Raw genomic sequence first — 12,136 nt, forward strand, 5'->3', positions numbered from 1 at the left:
TCTTACTCGAGCATGTCCATCCCAAATGACATGGGAAGCGTGTCCAGACAATACAGCATGTTCATTTTGGTGTGTAAAAACTGCCTTAATCTTGTGCAACTTCACTGGCGGTGGGAAGTGGTTGAGAGGCATGATGATTTGTTTATGGAGGAATCTGTGTTTTGGATGAGCTTTTATGAATTCTAATTCTTTGTAAATTACAGACTGACAAATACTGGCATTAGTTTCCAAGCACGCTCTCAAAATATTGAGTGCAGCTTTAGAGCTGCTGTCACTAGCAGGAAAATAACATCATACAGGTGACTATCAGTAATGAATACAGACTGATCATTTGTAAAACCTTGTGTAGGTTCATTCAGACATGTTGAAATTGTAGTCCAGCCCTGGTTAAGAAAGGTGTCATTTTATGTTTTTGCTTATAATCCGTGCCTTGATGAACAGGGCTGTAGCAAGGATTTTAGAAATGCTCCTGAGTCCTAGTCCCCCCAACAGCCCCCTCTGCCCAGACACAAAAAAGAACATCTTTTAATTCAATTACTACTTGGATATTTCATATTTTGTCATTCAGATGCTTGTACAATTATATTTTCTGTATATTTCATGGGGGCCCACAAACTTTTTTAAAACCTTCCTCACCCTACCAGAAATATAAACTTGTTTTTTTAGGCCTAAAATTTGAATTTGAATTTCAGTCTAAAAATAGAGTAAACATATAAAATACCCACAATTTTGTAATTGTAGAACGTAAACTCCTCCCCGTTGTTAAATATCCACATTACCGAAAATTACAGAGGAAATGTACTCAGTGTCCTCAAAGGTAGCTACAGTCCTGTCGATAGAGCATTAAAATGCTGTTGTTGGATGGCATTTCATATTCCAATTACATTTCGAAGCAGTTTTTCCCTAAGTGCAGCCACAAGTTTGTCTACACACTCTATACCCACCGACTTTGCCCATCGACACAATAACTTTGGATGTTTGTCAAGATGCCCTGTTCAAAACTAACCTCACTTAGCACGATGTCACTCAATACCTTGTATATTAAGTCAATATCGCTGAGCAGAATTTCATACAAAGTGCCAGTACACATTTTGCAAAATTAGTAATATAGTTGACTGTTGTGGTTTTGGACACTCCCTGATTTAGCTTATTAACAATAATGTATACTTATATATTTTAAAGTCAAACACTAACATAAGGACTGACACCAAAACTTCAAGTATTTGTGAATGAACGTGTGAGGGTGTGAACATGAGGTTTGGCGTGTCAGCAGATGATGGCAAGAGATGCCACCTACTGTCCCTGGTGTGCATTTAAACTGACACAGAGAAGGTGGTCAGTCTTAATTTAGCAATGAGCTGCTGAGCTGGGGAGGGTGGGGGGCTTCAACATCCCATCCACCAATCAGAAATAGACACTTGTGCATCAACTGTACCGCTTGAGTGACAGCCAACCAGTGCTGCAGAAGAGACCAGTTCAGCTAGTTATGTCATCGTCACTACTATAATAAATGTTGTCTTTTCACATCAAGTTTTTACAATGTTTAGACTGAAATACTCATTTTGAAAAAAAAAGACACACACACAAGGCCCAATGTGTAAAAAACAAAGTACAAACTTTATTATTCTGTCTTTACAAAGGCACAAGCCTCTTTATCCCCAAAACATTTCTCTTAAAAAAACAAAAACAAAATAGCTTCTTGATGACCATATGCACTGACAGGTCTAACAAAAAAAAAAAAGGTATAGAGGACAGACAAAAGGAGGGGCAAAGAAGGGAGCGGCAAAATGTGAAGGGAGACAAGAGATATTGACGACAGATAAACAAAGACAGCATAAAAGATTCTGCAAAAGAACAAAGAAGATATGAGGGGCAAACAGGACAAGATATAGGAGGCCTGGACATGGAGGGAAACAGGGATACACAGCTGTGCGGTTTTTACTCATAACCTCAAGAGCTTCAGCTGAGGAGGTGCCCCTTTTTACAAAAGAAAGAGGCCGACTCCAGTATAGTACAGTAAGTGCTTTGTAATCTTGACCCCATTTAATGATCCCCAGACCCACCCCACTCATCTGACGATCTGATATGTCCACGTAACGTATCCTAAACGCACAGAACAGAGTGTAAAACAGATGGAAATATAACAGTTCTGGGCTTCGGCAGAAAAACTATCAAATGCAGATACACAGAGGAAAAAGCAAAAGGCTCTACAAAAAGCAGAGCACGCAAACTATGTTCTCAATATCCAGGAATCCCCTTCCTATACTGATAAGTACTGGGAAAACGTCCCTTGATTTAATTTTACACATGACGCGTTTCAGTGCAGCTGACATCAATATTTTTTAAAGGGCGATTCTGTGATGTAAATAATGATAGATGAGTTGTGTTCAGTTGAACACATTATCTGTCCAGCAGTTCTAAGCTCCATCTATGCATTGATGCAGATGATTCTAATAATAAATTTGTAACTAAATGGAATTTTAAAATAGCAGGGATGTGTCAAAAGCCCTAAATATAACTGTAATCTCTAAATCCACCAGGTTTGACTGTTGAAAGTTACCTGGTATAAAAGAAAATGTGTAAAAATTTAATGGAATGTCAACATTTAATTGTGGAATTTTCTTCCACACATCTGGTAATAGTAGTGCACACAATGGGGGTAAAAAAAAAAAAAAAAAAGGTTGCCAATCTACATGTAAATCCAATCAGAGTATTCAGATACATTTTGAATACTTGCATTGGGAGGGGAGGGGGGGGGGGGTAATAAGGAGCGCTTGAATGTAATTAGTATATCAGCAACCTGTTCATTTTTGAGGCAAACATAATAAAACAAATACTCAAACGGATTAAAAACCATTTTCTAACACACCAAGGGTGTTTTTTACGAGCCTGTGTGGGATGGCGCGGTGAAAACCAAAGTGGCCACCAAAAGGCCCAGATCAAGTGTTCAAGTATGTCTCTCAGATCCCAGGGCTGTGTTAAGGCTGGCTTTACAGTGCCTCCCTGCACCCACAGGCTATTAGTAAGGCAAGCTGCTGCCTCTCTCCGTTACATGTCTTAATGTATATCTGTCTGTCATCCAACAGTTTCAGGCAAAAAAAAAACAACAACAACACATTTAATAGTAAGATCTATGCAGGAACATGTAAATAGCATGGTACACTACACATAAAGCGCACAAAGAACAAATGCTGTAAGGAAATGCATAGAGCATGTAGTCTGCCCAGTCACCTCCATGGCACATTCAAACAATTTCACTGGGCTTTTTCCTCATATGTGAAGCAAACTCTGCTTTGATAGATGTCCCAACATTTGGACAAGAAACTACACTTTAAGGGCTAAATAAAACAAGCCCTTAAGATTGAGCAAACAAGTGATTGTATGTCAGTCGTATTTATGTGTGAGTGTTGTGCGCACAAACACACACAAGTGTGCCTTAATTTCAAGGCAAAAGTGGTGCTGTTGCAGACTGCCAGAGTCTGGGGCACCTCTAAGCCCTGCTGATTCAAAATGCTAAGAGGGACAAACACATACACACCAGTGAAACTCACTCAAGAGAGCCCACAGATTAGCTTATTTAACAAGCCAGGTGCTTTTATATTCAAGAGGGGAGGATGTCAAGAAATGTCAAAGCACTGTTTTTTTTTTTTTTTTTTTTTTTTTTTTGTCAGGCCATGAGTAAAAAGAAGAACATGCCAAATACATATGTGGGATTACTGGGAACCCAGCCCAGTAAAAAATGGCAACAAACAAACAAATAAACAAACAAAAAAAAAAAAATTGTGTTGTGAACCAGTAAGTGCACTCTCTCCTCCCGTGCTTCGCTTCATTTACTGCTCACAGTAAATGAAGCGAACAGCTTTTAAACTCCCGTCAATGTGGTGCTTTTTTTTTCTTTTTCTTCCAGTACAATCATTTTAACTTGCTGGCCGAGGGAGCCTTAAAGAAACGAAACACGAAAAAAGTAGACTTCACAAGAGTAAAATAACATATTCTTTCATTCAGAAGCCTAAAAAGGTGGAACTTTGAGACAGTCTTGTTAGCTCACAGTGTCTCTCGAAAAAACAGCTCAGATGGGTCAGGAAGAGAAGGAGGTTAAAAGGATGTTCATCTTAAGTGGAAAATACTCGGTGTTGGGGGTGTGATGACGCCACATTGCTGGGCTCTTCGTTGACTTTGTCTCCTGTTGTCAGTCACGTGGCTTCAGAGCCAAATAAAGAGAAAAGCCCCGGCGGTTAATGGAGATGTTTAGCAGACATTTGAATTTCTAGTATCCAGTTTGACGGAGCATTTATAGGTCAGTCAGTGAAGAAGTCGCTCTAATAACCTTTCTATAGAGTAATGAATAGACATGAGTGTGTGTGTATGTGTGAATGAGACAGCGGGGGGGGAGGGGCTATAGATAAGCAGAGAAAAGATGCAGAACAGACTGCATGTATGAGTGTCTAAGTGTAAACCTATTTGGGCTGCCTATCACGGTACAACATGTAAGAGTGTGTGTATTAAAAAAAAAAACAAAAGTCGAGTGCTTCAATCTGTCTACCAGCCCTATTAACGTCCACGGAACAAGAGTGCTGTGGGTTTGTAGCCTCCCGTAGCCCTGGTCTGCTTGGGCCATTTGCATCTGTGTGTGTTTGTGTATAGGTGTATGTAAGTGTACGGCGTGCGTGATGTCAGGGTTGAACTCAGGGCAGTGAACAGTCGTCGGGCCCGTCGCTGTTTGAGGCTGTGTCTGAGCCCGCCGCGTCGGAGAGGACGCGCCCCGAAGTGACGATGACCGCCCTCCGCTGCTCTTCCTCGCCGACGCAACCCTTCCCCTGGGTGCCCTCGATGTGCTGGATTGCCTGGAGAAACAGGACGAGGGAGAGATGAGTGATGTGAGCGACTATAGCACCCTCTAGTGTTCGGATTTAAAAACTTTTTTTTTTTCAAAGATCCAAACCAGAATGTTCTTAACCAAAAAAAATGGTGTTTTAAGAACCTTTGTAAGCAAATTCTGCTTTTATCTGCCGTTTCTCGGTTTCTTACTTGAACAATGGTGTCCAGGTTCTGTCGAGATGTGGACACTGTATTGATAACTGATGTCTGGCCCATGGTTACCACGGTGACATGATGGGGCTGTGGAGGTTGGACAGGTGCAGGGACAATGACTGTGGCATGGTGTGTAGGCGCAGGGGGGGTAGCCGGGGCCAACACCTGCTAGAAAGGAGCAATTATCACACATTACACTTACGTCACCACTTCACTGTGCTAAGAAGTGATGTTAGCACACTCAGGTATCATGGTAACAAACTACCATAAATATATAATATAAATACATACAAACATGCTGAAGCAGTGTGTACACACCTACACGGGCACAGATACATATATAACAATGAATTCAACTGGACAGTGTACTGGATATTAACCAGACCAGATGTTAAGATCTCGCACTGACCCAAGTTTTCTCATGTCCCAATGTTTAGGGAAGGTTTTTTTTTTCCTCCCTGTGTGCAATTGAGAGGCGTTTATTAAAACTAAGCTTATGGGGAAACCATTTTCCCCTAAAATGGTGCAGCAAGCGGTGCTCAGATTTCTCATGAGTGTGGCACTTAACAGGTGCTAAGGATCTATGTGAGACTGAGTGATATACTCGCCACTTGCCCAAATCTGTCACACCGCTCAACCTGCACATGCATCAAACTCACGATTTAAAATGTGCATTAAAAACCTGCTTGCTCTTCACTCAAGGTCCACTACCTAGGCTTTGACCTGATATTAGTAATGTTCTCACTTATAACATGTCATAACTGTGCGATGTGGTTGAAAACTAAAAAAAACAAACTAGTAATTAAACATTTATTGACATATTTTGTCAAATTTCCCTATATTGTTTTTGATGGTAGATGCGATGCGTATGTAATTCCTTTATTGAAAAATATCTGTTTCAATAGTTCAGCAAAGTTAAAATGTGGTATTTAAGCAGATAACAGGCTGTAATGGTATTAAAAGAAAAATGTTTTTTTTAAATTAGGTTTATTCATTTCCCAATATAATTTTGAAAAAATGATTTAATTTTGTCAATTCATAGAGATATTGATTTGAGGTCATATCACTCAACTCTGCTTAGTGAGTCACAAAGTGGCGCATGGCGAATCTAGAGTGTATCAATCATCTTTCACTACCGGTGCCCAGCTGCCACTAGGAGTAAATGGGCAGACGGCTCGCGCTGATTGATTTGGCATCATGTTCAGTTAGGGTCAGCCTCTAGAAACAGGATACTGCGGCTGTCAGGACAGGAGACAGGCACAGCAGAAAGACGTGTGAGCTGCTTATTTAACACATTGTAAATGTGTCTTAGCTGTTGACAGCTCTAACTCTTTGACATCTACAATACACCGCGAGATTAGTCAGGTGTGTGTGTGTGTGTGTGTGTGTGCGCAACATGCATGGAATTTGGTGCCAGACCAAACAAAGACTAAACAAAACAAAAACATTAAAGCAGACACAAATCTTTAAATGGATTTATTTCCTTGTTCTGCTGTTTGAAATTTATGCCCATGTGTCAACTTTATGTATATATTCAACAAGAAAAAATAAAGTCTAAATTTGACAGCTGCCAAATTGACAAAAGGTCCATCTCCTCAATTTTGTATAGCAGGGGTTTAAAAGAAAAAAAAAGTAAAATTTATCAGCACATGAGCATAAGTCTCTAAAGGATTCTGCTGTTTATGTGTGAGTCACACTCCTATGCAAATGTTTCAAACCTGTGGGCTGTGGGCTGGAGTAAGGTCCCTCTCCAGCTGCTTATGCTGCTGCAGACAGACAAGGCTCTGTGTTTGGGCCTGCTGCTCCTGGAGCTGTTGGGCGATCGCCTTCAGTTTCTCTGGGTACAACTGGGCATCCAGGGAACGCATCTGCCACACAGAGTAGGATTTAAAAAGGTGTGAGTCAGCATGTCAAAAAATATCGGGTTTGTCATTTGAAATGGGCAGAAATTGTGTTACATGTCACGGTTGTTGCTCACCTGATCTTCCAGCATCATCCTGACTGAGCGCTCTTTCTCCAGCTGCTGCCTCAGCTCGATCATCTCCCTCCTCAAATCATCAGTCTTCTCCTCCTCCAGGATGTCTGGCGAGCCGATCCCTTCATCCTTCTCCTCTGCACGCCTCCTCTTGGGGGAGGAACCGCTTAACTCCTGGGGAGAGCAAAGAGAAAAGAGGAATAAAATCATGGATTAGGGAATCTGTAGAGAGATGAGCACTGAAATTCATGATACTGGAAGGCAAAAAAAAAAGCCCAGATTTGTTCGAAGTTTTAGGGCTCTGTATGATGATGCCTTACTTGTATGATTCGTTTGAGCTGACTGTTCTGCTGCAATAGCCGTGTTTTCTCCTGCTCCAAAGTAAAAATGTACTCTGCTGTCTGTTGCAGGATGGCAGCCTGAGGAGAAGAGAAGAAGAAGAAGAATGTTTTCATTTGAAAGAGAATTCAGACCTTTACGGATACATCTAAGTCATCGTCCAATTCAAACCTCTCTTTGTGACCCACCTTGCTGAGCTTCTCTCCATCGCTGTGTGGGATGAGTGTTTTAAGTGACTGGAATCCAGCATTGATGCTCTGCATACGCCGACGCTCATTGCTATTGGCAATCTCTCTGCGAATTCGCCTCTCTTGGTCCCGGGCTGTTTCTGGGGTCAGAGGAATGTTGGCCAGACTAAGGAAGAAGGGGAGGTAGGGGGCATAACAGTCAGTGGGACAAAAAGACAAAATAAATCACCCTTATATGGTGAGTTTTGCCCTAATCCAATGATAGAAAGAGCACCAAAAATAGAAAAAAAAAGTTAGAACCTAATTTGTTCCTACAAACGACCCATTCAGCAATCACTTCCATTGGACCCATGTAGGCTAACAAGCATTGACAAGATACTAAATTGTAGCTACCACCGTACAGTCACTATGTTCTTTAAAGTTTGACCATGTTATTCAGATGTTGCATCCTCAGATAACCTTACGCAAAATCAATTTGTGGTATCAAATGCTTTGCGTGACTTTTTCTGTGATTAAGACCCTTCATTTGCTTTTTCTACTCCGACTTCTGTTAGTAGAGGGCCGTAACATTCTTGTTTGCAACCGAAGCTGAGTGTATGGCCATAAATACAGCACTCTTGTGAATGCAATCCTGTCTCACTCAAAATGCAACATGTCTTGTGACTTCATCTGTTGACGCTACTGTCATCGGAGATCTTAGTATTTTTGCCAGTGTTTTTAGTACTGTTTGATTTTGAGGGACTGGCTGTCAACAGTTTTATTAGAACTACTTTGCACCAGAGGAAAATGTAATTAAAATTGTTTACTGTAATGTCTGCGGATTGTCCACAATAACCAGGACAGGGCGTTGTTTCTTGAGACACAAATTGCTGTTGAGTTTCCAGTTACGTCACTGTAATGGGATGGCAGCAGAATTTTGCATGTGAAAACCTTAGTACATAAAACTAAGGGTAAGCAGGAAAATCTTTCTATTTAATTACACATCATCCACAAACAGCGGAATGGACCTAAAAATGCAAAGTACATCACCAATTTTTTAACACATATTGAGCGTGCATTAGTCTTTTAAGTCCATGACTAACTATTCATGTGTGGATTAAAACAATTACTAAAATATTTAACCCTAAAGCAAAAAATTTAAGTCCATGTTGGCCTGCATTCACCCTGAAGCCTTGTGCAAACACAGAATGGGGCTACAAGATTGTTCCTCTGCCATTTCTTAACAGGTGTTTAAGTATCACACTCATATGTACAATACGATTTAGTAATGATTTAGATTTTTAATGAGTGATAATGTTTCCTCCTGATAAAGCAGTGTTGACATTTCACAACACACACATGCGTAAAAAAAGGTATCTTTTCAGTAGCACCATTGCCGGTAACTCCAGTAGACTTTTTCTGAGATGTAATTGAAGCAGCACCCAGACTGTAAATATTGCCATCCTGAAATTGTAGAGAAAATCCACTGCAAGCCACCTGCTGTAATTCAGTTGAGGGGAAATTCTAACCGAACTTCCTCTAACAACCTCTGTATCGAGCTCAGTATCTCTGGGACCCTCTCTAGCCAAGCTCTTATCTGTACTGACTCAGCTGCCTCAGTGCAAACACTGGGAACAATTGTGCAGACACAGATGAGAAAAGTTGTGTGTATGCGTGTGTGTGCGCACATTGCGGTGGCACATCCAGCAAACACATCCACTGCCAAAACATGACCAACTGGGCCTGGACTTCACCATATGACACAAATACAAACCAGTACAGAGGAGCAGTATGTGTGCGAGTTAAAGCATAGAACAGGAGTTGCAAGTGCAAGGCAACTGAGTGAAGCTGAAATGATTAGTCTATTAATCTATTAGCTGATCTGCAGTAAATCATCACCAAATATTGTTATAACCAATTAACTGTCAATTTAATTAAAATCTTTAAGCAAAAAAAAAGCCAAACATTGATGGGTACAGCTTCTGTATGGTGAGAATTTGCTGCTTCACTTCTCTTGCGTCATGGTAAATTGAAGATATTTGGGTTTTGAATTACTGGTCGCATAAGAGAAGATATTTGAAGACATCATCTGGACTCTAGCTAACAGTGATGGACATGTTTCAAGAGGGCTGGCCAATATATCCATATTATATCATGATATGAGACTAGATATCGTCTTAGATTTTGGTTATTGTGATATATCGTGATGTGGCATAAGTGTTCTTTTCCTGGTTTTAAAGGCTGCATTACAGTAAAGTGATGTAATTTTCTGAACTTTCCACACTGTTCTAGCTGTTCTATTATGTGCCTTTACCCACTTAGTCATTATATCAATATTACTGATGATTATTTAGCAAAAATCATTGTGCAAATATTCTGTGAGATCACCAATATTTATCTCAACAATATTGTCGCAATATCGATATCGAGGTATTCGGTCACAAATATCATATTTGATTTTGTCTATATGGCCCAGCCCTACATTTCACTATTTTCTGAAATGTTATAGATCAAATTATTAATCGGCAGATTCATTGACAATGGAAATAATCACTGGTTGCAGCCCTGAAAACTGTTGGGTGGATTTCTTTCTTATTAACAAAGGGTATTAATTATTAGAATATTTTTATTTTATATTATTACAAGTTTTTATGTCGTAAACTATTTATTATATGATGACATGGTCTCATGATTACTTGATAAAAGAGTAACACTTTTTGTTACACAGGCCATTGCTTTTAAGTTTAAATAAGCGCATGAAGTCAATCTGAGTTAGTTGGGGGGGTATATTTCCTCATTTCTGTAGGAATGAAAATAAAAAACGCTTAGACGATCTAAAAAAAAACATATTAAAAAAGGACTACATTTCCCAGCTTGCCCGTCTCACTGTCAGCAGCAGCAAACAGCAGCTGCAGATCCCTCCGCCTCCGTCTTCAAACAGGGCTGCGGACGTATCGACGGGCCTTCCGCGACATACACACCCCCTTATTAATAACGCCACTTATAATTTTTCTGCCTCCTCGCGAACGCCAAGTGTCCCTTTTACTGACACACCGTATGACGTGTGACTCCTCTAAACAGTCGCAATAAGCTCCCCTCGTCCTCACAGACGCTAGCACCACCACAACCACCACCACCGTGCTCCAAGCAGACTTTTCGTATCCTCCGCCATTACAACAATGCGGCAGGCAGCATGGCAGAGGTGCGGGATGAAAAGACGCAGTGGAGGCGACTCCACGGCGCGAACAAGATACGCAGAAACGCCAGTTAAACTATCGCCACGTCGAGTGTGGCCAATTTTGACAACAGTTGTACATTTTCACGATGGGAGTGAAGGAGAACAGGGCGCCATAAACAGGAAACAAACGCCAGACCCCCTCATCGCTTTTAGTACAAGCCACAAGCATGGCCGCACTACCCACAATAACTTCGGATCGCTCTGAGCGAAATCTGCAGCCCTCGCGGTGTGTGCGGCAAAACTAGACCCTTTCTCTATATATAACACCCGCACGTATAATCATACCCTTTCTTATGCAAATAACAGCACCTATAGGTGTCACTTGGGGATAATTTGAGGATAAATAGAGCAGTGATGCGCTCTGGAGCGGAGTAGCAGCGTGGTGTGCACGGAACCACGTGGTTTATGTTTGTTAGCCACAAAATGCATCGATTTCGCAGCCAAATGTTTGAAATAACATAACGGGGTGGTTGCTGCGGTCTAAGTCGGAGCCCCCACTTGCCCGGACGCAATATTATTTCAGGCTTTGGTGACAATTAATGCCCGCAGCTCCCTGTGAGCGGGTCGTGTACATAATAACAGATCAGATCGAGCATGTTGCCTCAGCGCCGTCGCTAAGTGCGCGCACTCCAAACAGATGACTTATAATAATACACACAGCATGCAGGGTGAAGCGCGTTTATACACACCTACAAAGACCTCCAATCACTTCTTTCTCCGTTTTCCTGAAATGTTGCAAGGAGGGCACCTTCTGAGCTGGTACCATGAAATACTCCATGCTCGCCTCTCTCCAGTTTGGTTCCCCCCCCCCTCCAAAAAAAAAAAGCAAAAACAGTCACCGTAGAATAAAAGAAAAATGATGACGTTAGTGAGCAAAAATCCCGTGATCCGACGCGGGTTAAATCCTCAAAGAAGATATGAATCCCTCGTATGTGTAATGTAGTAGTTTGAGGCTGCTGAGAGTTGTAATGTTACTCGACTTCCAGCTGATGGGGTTCCCTCGTTGTGTGTGGCGCTCTACCTCTCTCTCTCTTTCTCTCTCCCTCCCCTTTGCTCTCTCCCTCTGCATGACCGTGTGTGTGTGTGTGTGTGTGTGTGTGTGTGTGTGTGTGTGTGCGTATGCAGCTGATCGGATGGCTTTCAAGGCGGGAAACAGCTGGTAGGAGTCACTGCACTACCAAAAGCCTCCCTCCGCAGAGACGGGGGGACTGCATGTAAACAAAGGACTATTTAGCGCAGATATACACCGACAGGAAAGCGCGCATATGGAGTTAAATGGGATTAAATGTCTTTAATAGGAATTACAGCAAAGCATTGACAGTTAATTCATAATTAAATGTTCGGTATAGGGTTGATCTAAGGCAATCCACCAATCCTCCAGTCGGT

The 12,136-nt window shown here is 41.4% G+C and overlaps 1 protein-coding gene across 2 annotated transcripts; it reads right to left on the bottom strand.

Moving 5' to 3' along the window:
- Positions 1 to 1,592: 1,592 nt before the first annotated feature.
- tfap4 (transcription factor AP-4 (activating enhancer binding protein 4)) lies at positions 1,593 to 11,816 on the bottom strand. Of its 2 annotated transcripts, none has more exons than XM_042393614.1 (7): positions 11,440 to 11,816; positions 7,534 to 7,699; positions 7,327 to 7,425; positions 7,010 to 7,180; positions 6,750 to 6,899; positions 5,029 to 5,196; positions 1,593 to 4,844 (listed from the first exon to the last, which is right to left on the bottom strand). In XM_042393614.1, exons 1-7 carry the CDS (start codon positions 11,526 to 11,528, stop codon positions 4,686 to 4,688), a joined length of 1,002 nt encoding a protein of 333 aa, XP_042249548.1. In that variant the 5' UTR covers positions 11,529 to 11,816; the 3' UTR covers positions 1,593 to 4,685. The 2 variants fall into 2 exon arrangements, with proteins under 2 accessions (XP_042249548.1, XP_042249547.1); XM_042393613.1 differs by having other exon boundaries at positions 5,029 to 5,199.
- Positions 11,817 to 12,136: the final 320 nt, after the last annotated feature.

This window comes from Thunnus maccoyii, chromosome 18 (genome assembly GCF_910596095.1).
Source record: "Thunnus maccoyii chromosome 18, fThuMac1.1, whole genome shotgun sequence".
Classification (NCBI taxonomy): Eukaryota; Metazoa; Chordata; class Actinopteri; order Scombriformes; family Scombridae; genus Thunnus; species Thunnus maccoyii.

What these genes read in the sequence shown, in the direction of transcription:
- tfap4 (XM_042393613.1), bottom strand. Translation starts at nt 11,528, where the DNA reads ATGGAGTATTTCATGGTACCAGCTCAGAAGGTGCCCTCCTTGCAACAT. An exon ending in GGATGATGCTGGAAGATCAG is followed by an intron (nt 6,900 to 7,009) that starts GTGAGCAACAAC and finishes TCTGTGTGGCAG; the next exon opens with ATGCGTTCCCTGGATGCCCA. An exon ending in CTCCAGCCCACAGCCCACAG is followed by an intron (nt 5,200 to 6,749) that starts GTTTGAAACATT and finishes GCTCCTTTCTAG; the next exon opens with CAGGTGTTGGCCCCGGCTAC.